Source organism: Oryctolagus cuniculus, chromosome 13 (assembly GCF_964237555.1).
Source record: "Oryctolagus cuniculus chromosome 13, mOryCun1.1, whole genome shotgun sequence".
Lineage (NCBI taxonomy): Eukaryota > Metazoa > Chordata > Mammalia > Lagomorpha > Leporidae > Oryctolagus > Oryctolagus cuniculus.
This window is the reverse complement of record NC_091444.1, coordinates 18,717,670-18,736,793: the sequence shown is the minus strand read 5'-3', so window position 1 is coordinate 18,736,793 and position 19,124 is coordinate 18,717,670. Positions and strand designations below refer to the sequence as shown.

At 54.7% G+C, this 19,124-nt stretch overlaps 2 protein-coding genes and 1 long non-coding RNA gene across 10 annotated transcripts; 2 read left to right on the top strand and 1 right to left on the bottom strand.

The window, feature by feature from the left end:
* The first annotated feature begins 867 nt into the window (after positions 1-867).
* LOC100340174 (alpha-1,3-mannosyl-glycoprotein 4-beta-N-acetylglucosaminyltransferase C) lies at positions 868-12,217 on the top strand. 2 transcript variants are annotated; one of them, XM_051821128.2, is made up of 4 exons: positions 868-3,439; positions 4,323-4,506; positions 6,009-6,165; positions 11,085-12,217. In XM_051821128.2, exons 2-4 carry the CDS (start codon positions 4,402-4,404, stop codon positions 12,215-12,217), a joined length of 1,395 nt encoding a protein of 464 aa, XP_051677088.2. In that variant the 5' UTR covers positions 868-3,439; positions 4,323-4,401. The 2 variants fall into 2 exon arrangements, with proteins under 2 accessions (XP_051677088.2, XP_008266879.3); XM_008268657.3 differs by having other exon boundaries at positions 869-3,439; positions 4,337-4,506.
* Positions 4,731-15,574, bottom strand: LOC138844918 (uncharacterized). 3 transcript variants are annotated; one of them, XR_011381342.1, is made up of 3 exons: positions 15,139-15,574; positions 5,363-12,532; positions 4,731-5,035 (listed from the first exon to the last, which is right to left on the bottom strand). It is a non-coding gene; the product is annotated as an uncharacterized lncRNA (long non-coding RNA). The 3 variants fall into 3 exon arrangements; XR_011381343.1 differs by having other exon boundaries at positions 5,363-12,125; positions 15,135-15,572; XR_011381344.1 differs by lacking the exon at positions 15,139-15,574 and adding an exon at positions 13,744-15,110 and having other exon boundaries at positions 5,363-12,125.
* On the top strand, positions 14,117-18,297 carry LOC138843034 (alpha-1,6-mannosyl-glycoprotein 4-beta-N-acetylglucosaminyltransferase-like). 5 transcript variants are annotated; one of them, XM_002717464.5, is made up of 4 exons: positions 14,117-14,189; positions 15,151-15,273; positions 16,062-16,215; positions 16,856-18,297. In XM_002717464.5, the coding sequence occupies exons 2-4, from the start codon at positions 15,181-15,183 to the stop codon at positions 17,992-17,994; spliced, it is 1,386 nt and encodes a 461-aa protein (XP_002717510.3). In that variant the 5' UTR covers positions 14,117-14,189; positions 15,151-15,180; the 3' UTR covers positions 17,995-18,297. The 5 variants fall into 5 exon arrangements, with proteins under 5 accessions (XP_002717510.3, XP_051677085.2, XP_051677086.2 ...); XM_051821125.2 differs by lacking the exon at positions 14,117-14,189 and adding an exon at positions 14,196-14,387 and having other exon boundaries at positions 16,856-18,295; XM_051821126.2 differs by lacking the exon at positions 14,117-14,189 and adding an exon at positions 14,196-14,449 and having other exon boundaries at positions 16,856-18,295.
* The last annotated feature ends 827 nt before the right edge of the window (positions 18,298-19,124 follow it).

Here is a 19,124-nt window from a genome sequence, read left to right as displayed (position 1 = left end):
GAGAGAGAGAGAGAGAGAGAGAGATCCTCCACCTGCTGGTTCACTCCCTGGATGGCCACAAGAGCCAGGACTGGGCCAGGCTGAAGCCAGCAGCCAGGAGCTTCATCTGGGCCATCTTCCGCTGCTTTCCCAGGTGCATTAGCAGGGAGCAGCTGGGACTTGAACGGGCGCCCATATAGAAGGCCAGCATTGCAGGCAGTGTCTTTTACCCACTACACCACAACGTCGGCCCGGGTGTTCTCTTGAATGCCTTGGCCTCGTGGGCTTCTTGCGGACAGTTTGTTCTCAGTGCACTATAATGAGGATGGTAATGCCGAGAAGTCACATCAAAACCGATGGTGTGGGTGCTGTCACTGTCATCTCACTTTACAAATGTTCCACTTCCACATCTCTTATTTGTCCATCAGACTGGAAACTGAAATCAAAATCATGTTGGAGCTCGTGCTGCTAAGAAAGCTGAAAATGTCCATTTGGTTGGCTGGTCTCTGCAGCGTGCAGAGCATGTTAGGAAGAGGTTGAAGGGGCCGGCACCGTGCGAGGCAGGTTAAGCCTCCAGCTACGATGCCAGCATCCTGTGTGCGTGCCGGTTCGCATCCTGGCTGCTCTTCTTCCAATCCAGCTCCCTGCTAATGTGCCTGGGAAAGCAGCAGAGGGTGGCCCAGGTTGTTGGGCACCCATGTGGGAGACCTGGAATAAGCTCAGGCTCCTAGCTTCAGGCTGGCCCAGCCCTGACTGTGTAGCCATTTGGAAATGGAAGACAGACTCCCTCTCCCTCTCCCTCTCCCTCTCCCTCTCCCTCTCCCTCTCCCTCTCCCTCTCCCTCTCCCTCTCCCTCTCCTTCTCCTTCTCCCTCTCCCTCTCTCTCCTCATCTCTCTGTAACTCTGCCTTTTGGAAGAATAAAATAATGAATAACTCTTTAAAAAAAGGAAGAAAGAGGTTGAAATGGATGGGGAGCCAGCAAACCCATGATGTTTGCCAAGTAACGTGAATGCTGGGATTTATGGCTTCCTTCCTTTCTTCAAGTAACCCCCACCTTGGGATAGCGTGAAGGTTCTCCCCCCACCACCTGGCCCACCCCTCAGCCCCAGTGAGGCCAACGATTGTCAGGAGGATGCGCCCTGGAGGCGGGCAGCAACTTTAATTCTCCCGGATTTGGGGAGGCACCTGTCCGAAAGCTTGGCGCCTGTCTTCTCCAGCCTGGTACAGGAGGGAAGATCCCCACGTGCACAGCGGCACCTACCATCGCGTCCCACCTCTAGGCCCCTCTGGGAGTTGTTTTCACTTGGAAAACACCTCTGTCGTGAACGCCTACGCTACCTACCACAGTCGCCTAAGGGAGGCGCGGTTCTCCAATGTTATGCTCCAGACCAGGATACCCCACTTACTCTCCACAGCTCAGTAACGCGATGGAGGGTAAAGGGTGGGGACTGACTCCGCCGGCTGGAGTGTGAGCTCCGTCGTGCACGCCAGGACCTCCATCTGTGACCCAGGAAGCGCAGGGCTTCCTCCTAAGCTCACTCCCTCACCCAGCGCCACACCAAGTGTTCCCACGGGACTTTACAGCCAGAACGCGTCTCTCCCATCCTTTTTCTCTGCATCTACTTCCCATCCTTCAAGTAGTCCAAGGCTTCCTATAGCTCTGCTTCCAGAGGAGTACATACAGGCTGACATAAATAGGGGAAATTAAATTCTGTGCCATATACTGCCTGCAGACACATCTATGAACAGTCCTTGACTTAACAACGGTTCGGTCCCAATTTGTCAAATTACAGTGGCTTTGCCGTGGCAGGGAGCCAGGGAGGGCCGAGGGGCCAAGGGCTACCAACACCCAAGCCATGCGTGCTGCTAGGCCCTGTCACCCTTGGGCCGCTCAGCAAGTGGCACACCTGCTCCTCACCGTGCAGCTCCGTCTCATGGACCCCAGGCCCCAACACGGTGACACCTTCCTGGGGCTCACCGCCTGCACTGCAGCCCCACCTTTCATCCTGGAAAAGGGGACCCAGCCCGGGTGGCAGCAATGCTCTCTCTCGAGGTCACCTGCACTCACACCTGAGTGTGTGCTATCATTTTTCCTTTTAATAAATTCTGCTCTTCTATTTATTTCCTTATTTTTAAAGATTTACTTACTTGACAGGCAGAGTTACAGAAAGAGAGTGGGAGAGACCTTTCATTTCCTGGTTTACTCCCCAAATGGCCACAATGGCCATGGCTGGGCCAGGCAGAAGCCAAGGAGCCAGGATCAGAAACAGAGTAGCCAGGACTCCAACTGGCACCTGATACGGGATGCCGGCATCACAAGCAGTGACTTAACCTGCTGTGCCACAGCACCGGCCCTGGAGGACCTTCTTCACAGTGGACACTGCAGGACTGGGCTTATAATGATATTTTTCAAAAGGTGCATTTATTTATTTGAAACTCCGAGTTACAGAGAAGGAGGGAGAGACAAAGGGAAAATCTGCTGGTTTACTCCTCAAATGGCTACAACAACCAGGGCTGCCAGCATTTTTCCTTAGATAGTGACGAGTGTGTTACTCAGAGCAGTGAGAGGGTGGCAGGAGGAGAGTGAGCGTGGGGAAGGCAGACGTAGAACATCAATTATTAAGGAAAATAAGGATGACGAGATAGAGAGGCGTGGTGGAGATCCATAGGAGAAAGAACAGCATGTGTGGGATAACACGGAACCCGGAAGCCGCCCATGGACGCTGCACCTGCCCACGGACGTGGCACCTGCCCACGGACATTGCACCTGCCCACAGACATTGCACCTGCCCACAGACATTGCACCTGCCCACGGACGCTGGCCTGTTTCCTGGACCCTGAGAAATCGCCACACCTGTGAGCCCTGTTGCTCACGTGACGCAGGGCAGCAGCTCTGTCAGCAAGAGGTCGGGCGCCACTTTCTGTTCGGTTTGGCAGTCAGATCCCAAGTGGTCCTTCTCATTTTGCATCATGATGTTCACCAGGTGTTCGCAAGAAGTGATTTCTGGCTGCTGGGATTCTGAGTCATCTTTACTGTTTGTTCTTGTACGGTTAATATTGAACATGCAACCTGCTTCTCTCTGGGAAAAGCACCAAGGAGGCTATTTTTATTTGGTGAATAATGTGGCCCGGTTATGGTCCCCCTCCCTGGGCCTGGGCCAGAACCCCGGGCAGCTGCCAGCACAGCCCCTGCCCTCAGCAGGGCGCTGGTGCCTGGTGCGGGGCAAGCGGGGTAAGCAGCGCCCATTCAGGGAGCACAATGGTGACCGGGGCTGTCCTGTGACAGCAGCGGCCACCTGGTCCCACCTCTAGGGAGGCACAGTCTGCTGCCGCCCCAGCTCCCAGTCAGTGCGTTTTCTTCTTTACGACTTTGCAGGAAACTGAACACTCAAGTGGTGTGGAGCTCAGCTCCCGTGCACACAGGAAGGCCGTCTCGGGTAGAACCACAGCTCAGCCATGGTGAGGATTTCCACCTGTCACGGTTGGAGCTTTATTTACTTTTTTTTTTTTTTTTTTAAGATTTGTTTATTTGAAAGGCAGAATGACAGAGGGAGAGAGAGAGAGAGAGAGCGAGAGCGAGAGCGAGTGTTTCCATCTGCTGGTTCACACCCCAAATGGCCACAATGACCTGGGCTGAGCCAGGCTGGAGCCAGGAACCAGGAACTCCATCCCGGTCTCCCACGTGGGTGGCAGGGCCCGAGCACTTGGCCCGTCTTCCCCTGCCTTCCCAGGTGCATTAGCAGGGGAGTGCATTGGAACCAGAGCAGCTGGGACTTGAACTGAAGCTTGGATACGGGATGCTGGCATGCCAGGTGGTATCACTGCATCAATCTCTGTGGTTGGAACTTAAAAAAAAAAATAGACTGACTTCCTGCCCCTCAGAAGCCCTGGGGGACTGGAGGGCTCCTGTGTTCAAGGGAGATTGCCTCTCGCACTCCTCACTTGCTCACCACCAGCCTGAGATCCTTAGTCTGCGTCTCCAATGAGTATCCACCTCTAGGTCTTCATCATGGCAGCCAGGACTGATGAGGCCACAGCCAACCATGGCTCCAGACTTCAGGTCCCGGGGGCGAGAGTGCCCCTTGCAGAACTTAACGTTGCCCCCAAAGCCTTGACCAAGAAACTAGACGTGCTGGGTGGGGCCAGACTCTAGAATCAGGAAGAAGACCCGTGGGGAAGCCATGGCCACCACACTTGAACCTGGAGCAAAAGCTGGCTTGAGCTCAGGTTCTCGTGTACGCAAGGGCCCACTAGCTTATCATCCTGCAGGGGTGGCCTTTTTGGGTGACTTGAATTGGGTTCTTTTTCTGTACTATCATTGGACGGCAACTTTTCTCAACAGCGTATGGATTGCAGGTGTCTGAGTGCCCACCCGAGGTTAGAGAGTGAGAACCCGCCCTGCACGCCCCCAGCCCGGCACCATGAAAGCTCTCCTGTGGAGTCTCACTCTGGCCACAGCACTGGTGTTCCCGGTCGTGTACTTCATTAAAGAAAACCCCTTGGATGCTACCAGCTTCCTGTCCTGGGTGAGTAATGTGGGTGGGGCGAAGCTGAAATTCCTGGACCAAAAATGAAAAGGAAGACGTATGTATGTAAGCTTACTCTAATGTGGGATTGTCCCAAGTACTAGAGACATCCCCAGAGGAAAGTGTGAGGGATCTGTGTACCATTTTCTCCCTGATGAAGACAGAAAGGGAAGCTGACACTCAGGATGGCAGGGAACCAGGGCTGGAAAGAATTAACACTTATTTAAGGCTTAAGCAGAATCGTCCCTTTTCTTTATTCCATTTCTTTTTCTTTTTCTTTTTTTAAAAGATTTATTTATTTGAAAAGTAGAGAGTTACAGAGAGGCAGAGAGAGAGAGGGAGAGGGAGAGGGAGAGGGAGAGAGAGAGAGGTCTTCCATCCTCTGGTTCACTCCCCAGTTGGCCGCAATGGCTGGAGCTGGGCAGATCCAAAGCCAGGAGCCAGGAGTTTCTTCTGGGTCTCCCACATGGGTGCAGGGGCCCAAGCATGAGGGCCATCTTCCACTGCTTTCCCAGGCCATCGCAGAGAGCTGGAACAGAAGTGGAGCAGCTGGGACTCAAACCAGCACCCTTACGGGATGTGGGCACTTCAGGCGGCGGCTTTACCCACTAAACCACAGCTCCGGCCCCCTTTTCTATTTCTTTCTGAGTCAGAGAGGCACAGGCAGGCAGACAGAGGTCCCACCCCCTGGTCCATTTCCCCCAACACCTGCAATAGCCGGGGATAGGCCCGCCTGAAGCTGGGAGCCAGGAAGTCGGGCCAGGCCTCCCACACGGGTGGCAGGGCTCCAGCGACTTGAGCCTCCCGGGCTGTGCAACTGCGTGACACTGTCATCAGGAACAGAGCGGGCACTCACACGCAGGGACTCCGTTTCGGGGAGCAGGCGCTCCAGGCAAGGCCTTGGCTGCTTCACCACACACTCACGCCGACTTCTCCCCTGTCTTGCAGCAGCTGCTGAGGTAGCCATTTTTCTTCATTTTCTAATCTTTATATCTGAAAATTTCCCTTGGCTTTCAAAGTTATATATTTTCTTCCATTTTTCGCCTGGGTCCTGACCCTCGGAGTAGCCGACTCACTTTCCCAGCCAAGTGGAATCCTGGGTATCAGAGAAGACGTCAGAGGAGAGGGCTGGTGCTCAGTGGGAAGTGTTGCCTGGCCCCTGCGTCTCACACCTAACACAGGCCGTGCCCTGGATGGGATTAGGTGACCCACGTCACGTGGGACTGGAATGGTGGGGATAGTGAGGGGTGACCATGACGTGCTTTCATTCCCTGCATAGGACCCGGGAAAACCAGAGAAACCCCAACCCCTGCTCCCCGACCCGTAGCCCGCACCAGAGCCCCTCGGGAGAACTCGCTCAGTGGACAAGGAAGGAACTTGAACTAAACCTGAGCCCCACCCTGTGTCCTGGAGACTGTAGCATTCTGTTATGCTACGGGGGACCCTCAGCCACTACTCCCGGAGAGAGGGACCCCTGGAGCTGACGCAGGCCTCTCCTTCAGGAGGAAAAGAAGGCGGTCGCTTGGCAAAGGGTCCGCATGCAGGTCAATCCTGGCCGAAAATCGCACCTGGAAGCCTTCAAAGCTATGCAGAGGAGCTCGGAACCCATCAGACACGTGAAGTCCCGTGTCTTGCTGGGAGCGCTTCCCGTGGAAAAAAGTGAGTGCTCACGAGGGAAGGGAGCGGATGCTGGGGAGACACAGGGACGGAGGATCCGACCTAAGGAACTGACACTCCCTCCCTCCTACCGAGGAACCAGGAAGGCAGCAGGGAGAGCGCAGGACAAGGTCTGGGAGGGGAAGGGAGGTGGGGGGGGCAGCATGGAGTCTTGAGGGGTGGTCTCCTTGGGCTTTGAGACTCTAGGTGTGGTCCACTGACAATGGAGGTGGCAGCAACTAGGAGCTTCTAGAAATGCAAGATCCCAGGCTACCCCAGACCTACCCAGAATCTCCGTTTTAAAGAATATATTTATTTATTTACTTGAAAGTCAGAGGTAAGGGGTGGGTGGAGATCTTCTGTCTGCTGGTTCGCTCCCCAGATGGCTACAATAGTGGGGCTGTGCTAGGCTAAAGCCAGGAACCAGAAGCTTTAATCTGGTCTCTCACGAGGGTGCAGGGACTGTAACACTTGGGGCATCCTCCTCTGCTTTCCCAGGTGCATTAGCAGGGAGTCGGATCGGAAGTGGAGCAGCCAGGACTCAAACTGGTGCCCATAAGGGAGGCAGCTGCTTTACCCGCTATGCCACAGCAGGAAGCTGGTTTGGAAACTGAATAGCTCAGATTTGAACCAGCACTCTGAGGGACGTGGGCGTCCCAAGCAGCAGCTTAACCCACTGTGCCACAGCACCCATGCAATGAGTTTATTTTTTTGAAACCATTTTGTTCCATGAACTTTTTAAATGTTCCTGTGACCATTCCATATGATTTGAGCTACTAACTTATTGTATATGTTGTTAAACTAAATCTCTCCTTCTCCCGCTTATTTTTGTATTCTTTCAAATTTTTTAAAGATTTATTTATTTATTTGAAAAGCAGAGTTACATAGAAGCACAGACAAGGACAGAGGGAGAGAGAGAGAAGTCTTCCATCTGCTGGTTCACTCCCCAACTGGCCACAATGGCCGGAGCTGTGCCGATCTGAAGCCAGGGCTTAGGAGCTTCTTCTGGGTCTCCCATGTGGGTGCAGGGACCCAAGGACTTGGGCCATCTTCTACTGCTTTCCCAGGCCATAGCAGAGAGCTGGATCAGAAGTGGAGCAGCCAGGACTCTTACCAGTGGCTATATGGGATGCTGGCATTGCAGGCAGTGGCTTTACCCACTAAGCCACAGCGCCAGCCTCTCTTTCAAATTTTAATTGTTAATTCTTTATCTTTTCTCTTCCAGATGAATGTTTTAAAAGATTTATTTTATTTATTTGAAAGGCAGAGTGGCAGTGAGACAGAGAGAGATCTTCCATCCACTGGTTTACTCTGCAAAAGGCCACAATGGACAGGGCAGGTCTAGGCAAAAGCCAGGAGCCCAGAACTCCATCTGGGTTTCCCATGTGGGCAGCAGGCTCCCCAAAACTTGGACCATCTTCCACTGCCCCCCCAGATGAATTATCATTTTTAAATTATTTATTTATTTATTTGAAAAGCAGTGTGACAGAGAGGGAGATATCTTTCATCCACTGGTTCCCTTCTCAAATGCCCGTAACCACTGGGGCTGGGCAACACCAAAGACAGGAGCCAGGAACTCCAGCTGGGCCTCCCACGTGGGTGGCAGGAAGCCAAGTACTTGGGCCATGATGCACTGCTCGAAGGTGCATTAGCAGGAAGCTGTATAGAAGTGTGGAGTATCGGGACTCAAAGAGGCACCCTGACATGGGACACAGGGTCCCAAACAGCAGCTTAACCTCCTTTGCCACAACACCTGCCCCCGGTGCTGTCTCCCAGTGAACGCACTGGAAACTAGACTTTCTCTCCTAATGCCCACTAGAACAGTGTCTCACGGGCTCTGGTCTATGGTGGTCTTTTCCCCGTTCACTTCCAAGTAGCTGCTAGTTTCCATTCTGATATCCTCTTTAATCCAAGAGGGGTTTGGAGCTGTGATTTTCCATTTCCAGAGGGATGCCTTTGGTTAGGCATTAGTTACATTGCTCCATCATCAAAGGATAGAGTCTAGAAGATGGCCATCTCAGGACAATTAAAATTGAAGTCTTCACGGTCTAATGTATGATCCGCATGTTCTATGGATATTTGAAAGGAATGTGCATTCTCTGATGAGTGTTAAACACACACACACACACACACACACACAGAGTTAAGAACGAGTTTCTTCGTGTCTTGTTCAAGACTGTTTATGCTTACCTAAACTGATTTCTGAGACAGGTTAAATGTCTCCTAGTGTGGTCATGAACCTTATGTACTTCCACTCGCATCCCTAGAGTTCCATTTCATTTATGGCTTTGAAATAGGTGAATTCTATCTGCCAACACTTATGCTTTTTTAAAAGTCTTTTTTTTTTATTGCTAACTTCAGCACCTGTGTGTCCTCTGTGTGTGCTTTCACGGGACTTACAGAGCTAGATTTCACTTACCTGCTAAGGGTGCTCTTCTTCCCAGCTGGCCTTGGACTAATTCAGAGACTCCCAGGGGCTGAGGAGGGGTTGACTGAACCCCCGCCTCCTGCTTCCTTCACCTCCAGGTGGACTGGAGAATGCAGCTTGCACCCCACAACACAACCCGCTTCCCCGTACATCACTCCACACCTGTTCCCACGGCGCCAGCTCCCGAGTCCAAAGAAAAGAATTTGCAGCTAAAGAAACAGGGCTTGGGCCGGCGCCGCGGCTCACTAGGCTAATCCTCTGCCTTGCAGCGCCGGTACACCGGGTTCTAGTCCCGGTTGGGGCGCCGGATTCTGTCCTGGTTGCCCCTCTTCCAGGCCAGCCCTCTGCTGTGGCCAGGGAGTGCAGTGGAGGATGGCCCAGGTGCTTGGGCCCTGCACCCCATGGGAGATCAGGAAAAGCACCTGGCTCCTGGCTCCTGCCATCGGATCAGCACGGTGCGCCGGCCACAGCGCACTGGCCGCGGCGGCCATTGGAGGGTGAACCAACGGCAAAAGGAAGACCTTTCTCTCTGTCTCTCTCTCTCTCACTGTCCACTCTGCCTGTCAAAAAAAAAAAAAAAAAGAAAAAAAAAGAAAAAAGAAACAGGGCTGTCAGAAAGGCTTACACATTCAGATGAAGAGGAGGAAAATGTTTGCCTCTCACTCCAGTGAGTGCAAAAGTCAGAGGTGCTGGGAATGAGGCTGGGTGTGCCTGTCACCCAGCCCTGAAAGAAAATGCGCTCCAGGGGGCGTCAGACTTGCCCCTCCCTCAGCAGTCAGGGAGAGGGATTCAGGAGTGAGAGATTCAGATTTCCGCAAGGGCGGATGGACAGTCCCGTCTTGGGAAGGCATATTCAGAGCAGCAGAGCATGGCCCAAGTGCTTGGCCCCTGCCACCCACGGGAGAGACCCCGACGAAGCCCCCGGCTCCAGCCTGGCCCAGCCTCAGCTGTTGTGGCCATCTGGGGAGTGAACCAGTGGATGCAAGATCTCTGTGTGTGTGTGTGTGTCTGTAACTCTGACTTTCAAATAAAAGTAAACAGATATTTTTATAAAGAACAAAAAAAAAGTGCACTCAGGTCCCTGCCTTCCCAGGATCTGCACCCGCAGGAGTCTGGTGTCGGAGCCGGAGCTGGCTGTCAAGCCCAGGCACCCAACATGGGACACGGGCGTTCCCACTGGCCTCCCAACCGCTGGGCCAGACGCTCGCCCCAAGGTGTTGTCCTTATTTATGTACAACGTGTCTTACATTTAGCCACTTGCTTCTTGGAGTAAGATCCTGAGCTCCTGTCCCTTTAAAAATATTCACTTATTATGTATTTATGTATGTATGTGAAAGGAAGAGAGAGAGAGAGAGGGAGAGAGAGAGAGAGAGAGAATCTTCCATCGGCTGGTTCACTCCTCTGGATCGAGTCACCTGTTCCTGCCTTCAGTGGTGTGACCATCTACCCCCACCCCCACCAGTAGATGGAAGTGCCCCCCCAAATAAATAAATATTTTAAAAAGAATAAAATTTCAATGGTTTGAAACATGTAAAATCCATGAGTTCACAAGGATTAGAAAAAACTGACAAATTCTGTCACCATTTGAGAACGTTAGGGCACCAACCCATTATTCTGAAAGCTGATACAGGGGGCAACCAAGCATTTCTCTGCTGTGCTGTGGGAACCGGGGAGTCCTCTCTTCACAGGAGCATTCTGGACAATAAATGAAGACACGTTGGCTTTGAATAATGCCTTCCTGGGGCAGGCCTGTGGCACAGCAGGCTACAGAGGAGTGCCAGTTCCAGCTCTGCTCCGCTTCTGATCCACCTTCCTGCTAAAAAGCCTAAGAAGGCAGCAGGTGATGGCCCTAGTACTCGGGCCCCTGCCACCCATGTGCGAGACCTGGATGGAGTTCCTGGCTCCTGACTTCAGCCTGGCCCAGCACTGGCTGATGTGGCAAACTGGGGAGTGAACCACTGGATGGAAGATCTCTCTCTCTCTCTCTCTCTCTCTCTATCATAGCATCTCTCCTTCTCTGCCTATAACTCTGATTTTCAAAATAAATAAATAAATCTTTAAAAACAAATGCTTAGGCCTCAGCCTGAGGATGGATGCTGCCACCCTCAGCCCCGTGGTGCTCCCCAGCCCAGTGGCTCTGGAAATCCTTCTAGAAGGAATCATATCCCAGGCAGGCATCCCAGGGCCCAACTGCTCCTCTTTGTCTTTGGTGGCTCTGAGCTTGGAATGGCCCACAGAGTTCTGTAGGAAGCTGCACCTTTGCACTGTGTCTTTGGTGTAGGGAGTCCCTGCTCAAACGTCCCCATGGACCCTGTCCCAGGGACTCATAATACGGCCCCGTAGTCACTGCTCGGGGGCAACCGCAATGTAACCCTACAGAGGCGCAGGCGGAGCTGGCCCACGGAAAGACCCTACAGTGTCTCAAGCTCACCCACAGCAGGGGTCGCCTCGTTTCTCCGAGCTGACAAAGCCTCTCCCTTCTCCCCTCCCCTAGAGCTGCTGACCATAGGGATCTCCTTGGGGCGCCGGCCCCGCGGCAGCGCCCTCGTCCACACCCTGCAGCGGCTCTTCCTGGCTTCCTCCCCGGCCGAGCAGAGGTGCTTCACGGTGGTGGTGCAGCTGGCAGACCCAGACCCCAAGTGGCAGGATCAAACGCTCTCCAGCCTCTCAGCCCTCTTCCAGCCGCACGTGCTGGCCGGGCGGCTCCTGGTGATCACGCCTCCTCCCCAGAGCTACCGGCCTTTGAAAAACCCGAAGAAAACCTTTAGACACAGCCCCGCGTGCGGGGCCTTCCGCCCGGAGCAGAACCTGGATTACGCATTCCTCATGAACTTCGCTGTCAACTGCTCCGACTACTTCCTGGTGATGGACGACGACGTGCAGTGTGCGCCGGGATTCGTCACGCACATCGCGGCCACCCTGGCCACCTGGGAGTGGACGTCCTGGGTGACGCTGGAGTTCTCGCAGCTGGGCCTCACTGGAAAGCTCTTCCGCACCCGCGACCTCCCCGGCTTTGTTCGCTTCCTTCTCCTCTTCCACCAAACCATGCCCTGTCGCTACCTTCTCTCCCACTTCCAAGATGTCCTGCAGCAAAAACCAATCCAGTTCTCGCCCTCCCTCTTCTGGCGCGTGGGCAATGCCTCCTCCACGCAGGACAAGCTCACCAGCCTCAGGGAGACCGAGCCGGAGGAAAGTGACGCCGACTCGCCCAGCAACCCTGCGGCCACCATCTACTCCAACCTCAACGTAACCAACAGCTCCACGCTCATGAACGCCTACAGCCTGGACAGGACCGTCTTCTCTACCCGGGAGGCTACGGCCGGCAGCCATCTGACCGTGATTCTGGACACACCTGCCAGAGTCTCCCGAGTTCAAGTGCTGACCGGCTCCGAGCTGGACAAAGAGAGCCGGGTGAAGGAGGGGCAGGTGGAACTGGGCTATGACACCACGAACCTGATCGACGACTGCGACGACTACGTGCTCCTGGGGCTCCTTGTCAATGGCGTCTTGAACAAGCAGGTGCTGTCGGAAAAGTCTGCAAAGAAGGTGAAGTGTGTGAGATTGCTGGTGACAGCCACTCTGCCCTCGGGATTCACACTCAGACACATCAACCTCTGGACCCGGTGAATCCGACACGTGGAGCAGACACTGGACGCTGTGCAAGTGGTCAGGCTAGAACTCTACAGAGGTAACAAAGCATTAAAGTCTTGAAACTGGTTCAGTGAATCTGGTTCTTTTCAGTACTCCTTGAATTTTATTGATTTCATTTTATTTGAAGATCAGAGAGACAGAGAGCGAGTTCTTCCATGTGCTTGTTCATTCCCTAAATGCCAGGACTGGACCAGGCTGAAGCCAGGAGCCCAGAATTCAGTCCACATCTCCCACAGGAGGGACAGGGACTCAAGTGCTTGAGGCATCACCTGCTGACTCCCGGGGTGTGCACTAGGAGAAGAGAGAGAGAGAGAGGGAGAGAGAGAGGGAGAGAGAAGCCATGTTTACTATAGAAGTGGCACTGCTGATAAGGGAGCAGACATTTCTTCAGAGAAGGCATGACAATGGCCAGCAGAGGTATAGACAAGGGCTCCACATGGTTAATCATCACAAAATGCAAATGAAAACCATTCTGAGACACCGCCTCTCACACCTACCACGGGTGCTCCCAGACAGCCAAGATCTAAACGTTGGCAGGGGTGTGGGGAGAAGGGAATGCTTGCACACAGCTGCTGGGAGCGTAGATGGTGCAGCCACTACGGGAAACAGTGTGGAAGTTTCTAAAGTTAAACATAGAACCCCCATTTGACCCAGCAATCTTTCCCCAAAGGAAATGACGTCAGCACCTCATAAATGCATCCACTGCGGCATTACCCCCGACAGCCAAGACACGGAAGCAACCCAGACTTCCACTGACAGATGAGTGGATAAAGACACTCCAGTGCACACGTACACGAGAGACTTAGAGTGGAACGGTGCCCGCCCGCAGAAAGCCTGACCCTGCCATCCCTACAACATGGATGAACCCAGAGGACACCACGGCAAGTGAGATAGGCCATCCACGGAAAGACAACTGTCGCATGATCTCACTTACGTGTGGACTCCAATAAAATAAAATAGTTTATTCTAATCCAAGTGAGATGAGGGCGACACCGTGGTGCAGCAGGTGAAGCCAGCACCTGAGACGCCCACAGCCCACGTCAGGGTTCCTGGGTTCCAGTCCCATCTCTGCTTCTGACCCAGGACTCTGCTGATGCACACCCTGGGAGGCAGCAGATGATGGCTCAAGTACGTGGGTCCCTGCCACCCACCGTGGAGTCTGGACAGAGTGCCCGGCTCTGGCTCTGGCCTGCCCCAGCCCTGGTTGTGATGGGCATTTGGGGAATAAACCAGGGAATAGTAGATCTCTGTCTCTCTGTTGCTTTGTTTTTCAATAAGTAATGTTTTTGATTGACCTGGTTTAGGCACAGGGTTGAAAATCATCCCCAAGAACTAGGGATACACAGAAACTTGACTTGTAATAGAGATGACACTGAAAATGAATGGGGGAAAGAATGCACAGTACAAGGTTAAACAAGCATCCACGTGGGAAAAATACTGCAGACACTCTAACACAGACTCCACATAGAAACCCACCCTATGGGGCCAGCACTGTGGCTCACTTGGTTAATCCTCCCGCTGCGGTGCCAGCATCCCATATGGACACCGGGTTCTAGTCCAGGATGTTCCTCTTCCAGTCCAGCTCTCTGCTGTGGCCTGGGAGGGCAGTGGAGTATGGCCCAAGTTCTTGGGCCCTGCACCCCATGGGAGACCAGGAGGAAGCACCTGGCTCCTGGCTTCGAATCGGGACAGCGCTGGCCTTAGAAGCCATTTGGGGAGTGAACCAACGGAAGGAAGACCTTTCTTCTCTGTCTCTCTCTGTCACTGTCTAACTCTATCTGTCAAATAAAAAAAAAAAAACCACCCTATGTAAGTGCACGGGGGCCATCATTGTGACCTCAGAGTAGGGGAAAGAGAAAGACAGCGTGAGCTCACTGAGCACCGGCGGGAAAGTGCGCAGGCCCACTGGGCATCATTCCTGGGCCCAAGAGAGACCCGGAGATTTCAGGTGGGACTGGGAGACCCGCCAGGAGCACAGCGTGACAGCAGCGGGGAGGGAGGCGTGGCAGCACTGACGCCCCCTGGGGGAAGGGGTAGCTCAAACCCACTCTGGATTCGACTCAAGCTGACTGTGCAATTTCAAAGTTCACGTGAAAAGACTGGCAGGCTGCTCTTCATACAGTATCCCCACCTCACTCAGAAACAGGTGTTTTCTTCAAGTCACCCCGTCCACTCGGTGACAATGGCTGGCAGGGTTTCCCAGGACAGGTGACTGATCTCAGTGACCTCAGAGGGGTTGCCCTGGGACCCCCTCTTCAACCCTGAAGCCTCAATTTCAGAGAAATCCCTGCGCTCTTTAGAGACCCCCAAGCCGGTTTCTGTTGGACAAAAAAGAAAAAAAAAAAAAACTTCCACGTGGTTAGAAATTGCTGGCCACTTCCAGGCTTCCATCCTGCTGACCAGTCCAGGGTGTGGGAGAGCAACCGACAAGCACGTCCCTTGTCCCTCCAACTTGATTCAGAACCTCTGCCTGACAACCCTGGGACGGATCAGGCACAGAAGGAAGTGGGGGACAAATAGGCAAGACCCAACTAATTGGTCAGGGAAGCCCGAGAGGGGACTGTGGCTTCACTCTGAGGCTGGGGAAGAAGATAATTCACACCGAGCCCTGTATTCCCTCTTCCCTCTTCTCTGGCTGGGTCTCCACCCGCAGAGGATCTTACAGCACTGGGGAGGAGGTGACAAAGGCAGAGCCTGCATAGAACCCAACCCTTGACCGTTGCCTTCCTTAGACGGCTACCCATGGCAGGAAGGGTGGACCTGGGCAGGGAAAGGTTGAGGCCACCATCAGGCAGTGGTGTCCAGCAGGAGGGTGGGGAGAGGAGGTGGAGGACCCCTACTGGGGAGGGAGATCCGGGCTCTGGGCAGGAGCCAGTCGGGATCCGACTCCTACCCACTTGTCGCCGTAGAGCGGCTCCCGGGCTCCCAGGCCCAGCACCATGCACTCCTGCCTGCGGAGATACATCTTCATCGCTGCCATCTTCATTGTCCTGGGGTTCTTCCTTCAAGAGGATGAAGAAGATGTGTCCGTGGTAAGTACCGCAGATGGAGGCCGGCCCCTTGCCAACCCTCAAGGAGGGAGTAGTTCCCAATTGTCTTAAACATTCCAGTCTCACCATGAAAGTTCTAGAAAGAGAGCAGGTGTGGAATTGCAGTGTCAGCTTTAAGCCAGCCTGGGATTTAGGCAGAATGTGATTAGATGCAGGGCAGAGGAGAGGTCATGGTAAGTGTGGTCAGGAAGGGGCACAGGCGGCTCTCGAAGACCCCACAGCCTGGAAGGGCCAGCAGGTGCTGGGGAGCAGCTGGGCGTGGGCCACCTCCCTCCCCAGGGTCCTCATGTCCCAGTTCTCACACCAAGTGGAGTCTCCTCCCTCGGTTACAACATCCACAAGTGGCAGGAGCAAACCCCAGCCCCATGGGCTGAGACTGGGACTCCACGTTTGCCCTGGGGCACAGCTTGGGGAGTGGGCCGTGGGCAGAGTGCTGGCCCACGTGCAAGGACTGCAGAGCCCAGGGCTGGTGACACTGACCTTGGCCAGCCTGGTGAGGGGAGGCAAATTAGAGGTGGGCGTGGCAGGAGCAGGCCCAGGATGACTCTGCCGATGTCCAGGGCATTCCACGTGACCCTGGGGGCTCCACCTCCCTGCCTCACGGCCCCTACTTCTGCAGGAAAGCCCATGTCGGGAGAGACAATAACTGCGCCCTGACACACAGCCACCCTGGGGTCCCCAGCCTGTCCTAGAAGGGGGACCTGTCCCCCAGCTGACTCCAGAAGGTCTGGGCACCAGCCTCAGCCCTGACCCCTGTCTGTCCTCAAAAGCACAAGAACACTGCGGTTCGGCAGATGGTTCGGGAGCAATTCAACTCTGAAGTCAAGAACCATCTGGAAGCCTTCAAGGAGATGCAGAAAACCTCCCCTGGGCTCCAGCACGCCAGCTACAAGCTGCTGGCTGGAGCCCCTCCCCAGGAGAAGAGTGAGTAGGCAGGGGAGGGCCAGTCAGGCTGGGAGGAGGCTGGACAGGAATTTCACCAGAAATGGGAAGGTGGGGAGGGGGGGATGAGGAAGGCAGGGCTGGGAGCCACAGGGCTGCGCCATGGGCCCTGGTGCAGGTCAGGGTCCTGAGTGCGTTTCCCTCCTGCCTGCCCACCCCTCAAGTGACCAACAGGAGAATGGCCCCCAGGCCACAGTGACCCTGCAGAGTCACATCATAGTGAAGCTCGCTCGTGGCAGACCCCCGAGGGAGGGGGAGAAGGATGGGAGAGGAACCCGTGGGAGCCTGGGAGAAGGCAGTGGGTGGAGGGGAGATGCAGACCTCAGGTTGCAGAGCATGGGTGGCCACGCCCTGGGGTTTCCCTGCACAGCCTGCATCCTCATAGCTGAGGTGACTCAAGGTCAAGGCCAGGCTGGGATGATTGCCACACCAGCAAATGGACCTTTGGCACGTGGCAGCCTTCCCCCACACAACCACCTTTCAAAGGATGGGTCAGATCCAAGCACTCTGACCAGGATGGCCGGCTGAGGGCAAACCGGTGGGCGTGGCGGTGCGGGCGGGACCTGGGAGGGAGCCTGGGGCCCCGTCCCTCTGTGGTGCTGAAGTCCCGTGTCTCCCCTAGAACTGCTGACCGTGGGCATTTCCTCGATAGAGCATCCTCACGGGAGCCACCTCCTGGACACCTTGCACTCCCTGTTCCAAGCTACCTCCGACCCTGAGCTGGCTCATATCATAGTGCTAGTCCACCTGTCAGAGCCTGACCCTGAGCGGCTCCACAGAGCAGCTGCCAATATCTCAGGCCCCTTTGCACCGCACCTGGAGTCCCGGAGGCTGCTGGTGGTCAGCGGTCTTCTGGGCGACTCCCCTCTCCCGCGACCCCTGCCGCCCAGTCAGTCCTCGCCCTGTGAGGCTCTGCGCTCCCGGCAGAGAGAAGGTCACGCCCTGCTCATGAACTTTGCCAGCGAGCTCTCAGAGTACTTCCTGCTGCTGGAAGACAACACGCAGTGCGCCCCCAGGTTTGTTTCTGCCATCTACTGGACGCTGGCGGCCTGGAGGGAGCTGCACTGGGTGGTCCTGGAGTTCTCCAGCCTGGGCTCCGGGCAGGTTCTGCGCAGCAGCGACCTCCCTCGCTTCACCTCTTTCTGCCTCCTCTTCCCAGAGGACGCTCCCACTCACTTGCTGCTCTCTAAATTCCGTCTTCTCTTGGCTCAAACGGTTCCTATTCGTTTCGGCGTCTCCCTCTTCCACCACATGGGCAACAGGTCCCAGCTTGAGGACGCCTGCTTTCCTGTGGAGGAAGACAGGGTCTTTGGGGAGGCGGACAACCCCGCCGCGGTGGTTCACACGGACATGCTGTCCCTGGTGCACATCGGCCCCCAGTATGCCTATGTTCTCAACGAGGAGTACTACTTCACCCTGGACCCTGTGGAAGGCAACCACCTGACCGTCATCCTGGACAGCCCGCAGAGAGTCAACCGGGTCGCGGTGCTGACAGGCACTTCAGAGCAAGGGCTGTACCGGCTCCACCAGGGGCAAGTTCTGCTGGGCTCTGAGCCCATAGGGGATTCCGGGGGCTGTGCTCGCTACACCCTGCTGGGGCCGCTGGTGGGAGGGAATCTGGACCAGAGGGTGTTCTACGAAGAAGGTGCAGTGGAGCAGCTGAGTTGTATACAACTGCTGGTGTTAGAATCTCAAGAGTCTTGGCTTCTGATTAAGCAGATCAAAGTCTGGACGGAGTATGAGGAAGAGGAGGAGAGTTAGGGGGGACAAAGGGGACGTGGAAAGAATCAGGCTTGCGAATGGGGTCTGCATGGTTGGAAAGAAATAAAGCTAGAACGTAATCAAAGGATGCTCATTCCAAGTAGGGTGACTATGAAATTTATTGTCCAAACTGGGAGCCTTTGGAGAGGGAGAGGACGTGCTGTGAAAAATGACACAGAGCAAGAGATGGGAACCAGGGCCGATCCGGGTACCAAGCGATGGTGGCACCCCGATTCTGAGTTCTCTAGGCTACTCTGGGTAGATGACACTGTCTGATGGGAGACGGACACAAGACAGAATCCTTTTGTCTTCCAAGGGAGAGAGAGAGAGAAGGAGGAGGAGGAGGAGGAGGAGGATGGGGGGGGGGATTGTGGACCGACTTGGTTCTTGGCCATACAGACGCTTCCCAGGATCTTTCCTGGAACCTAGAGTCGGCAGTAGTCTCAACAGCACCGCGACCACAGAGCTGGAGCTGACTTGGCCATACCGGTGGATCCAGATGTCTTCACGCTGAGACCCTGTTGAACCTGTTTGCTGGGCTGGGATTTGGGAATGGGTGTTTCAAGTATGCACGACCCTGCTAGAGTGAGGGCACAATTTGTTGTAGGCTCTCGTGTTTCAGTTTGAGGAGAGAACACTTCGCTTTCATCCTAGCATTGATTTGTCCCCCGTCTCCCCTCAGCATTTCAGAATAGCTAAACCAGTAGGCGCACCCTCTTGAGGAAAGACACGATATGTTTCTTATTGCAGAAATCCTTCTATTTCCATTGGAAAATAAGAAGTTAGACTCATATCCGCCTCCATGTATCTGTTCAGCACATGCCTGGGTGCATACTGCATGCTGGGCGCTGTTCAAGACAGCATGAATAAGACGAACCAAAGATAACATCAGGGCCAGCGCTCTGGCACAGCAGGTTAATGCCCCAGCCTGCAGTGCCCACATCCCATATGGGCGCCGGTTCAAGACCTGGCTGCTCCACTTCCAATCCAGCTCTCTGCTACGGCCTGGGAAAGCAGTGAAAGATGGCCTAAGACCTTGGGTCCCTGCACCCACGTGGGAGACCTGGAAGAAACTCCTGGCTCCTGGCTTTGGCCTGGCCCAGCTCTAGCCATTGCAGTCAATTGGGGAG

What these genes read in the sequence shown, in the direction of transcription:
- LOC138843034 (XM_002717464.5), top strand. Translation starts at nt 15,181, where the DNA reads ATGCACTCCTGCCTGCGGAGATACATCTTCATCGCTGCCATCTTCATT. An exon ending in ATGAAGAAGATGTGTCCGTG is followed by an intron (nt 15,274 to 16,061) that starts GTAAGTACCGCA and finishes TGTCCTCAAAAG; the next exon opens with CACAAGAACACTGCGGTTCG. An exon ending in AGCCCCTCCCCAGGAGAAGA is followed by an intron (nt 16,216 to 16,855) that starts GTGAGTAGGCAG and finishes TGTCTCCCCTAG; the next exon opens with AACTGCTGACCGTGGGCATT.
- LOC100340174 (XM_051821128.2), top strand. Translation starts at nt 4,402, where the DNA reads ATGAAAGCTCTCCTGTGGAGTCTCACTCTGGCCACAGCACTGGTGTTC. An exon ending in CTACCAGCTTCCTGTCCTGG is followed by an intron (nt 4,507 to 6,008) that starts GTGAGTAATGTG and finishes CCTCTCCTTCAG; the next exon opens with GAGGAAAAGAAGGCGGTCGC. An exon ending in AGCGCTTCCCGTGGAAAAAA is followed by an intron (nt 6,166 to 11,084) that starts GTGAGTGCTCAC and finishes CCCCTCCCCTAG; the next exon opens with AGCTGCTGACCATAGGGATC.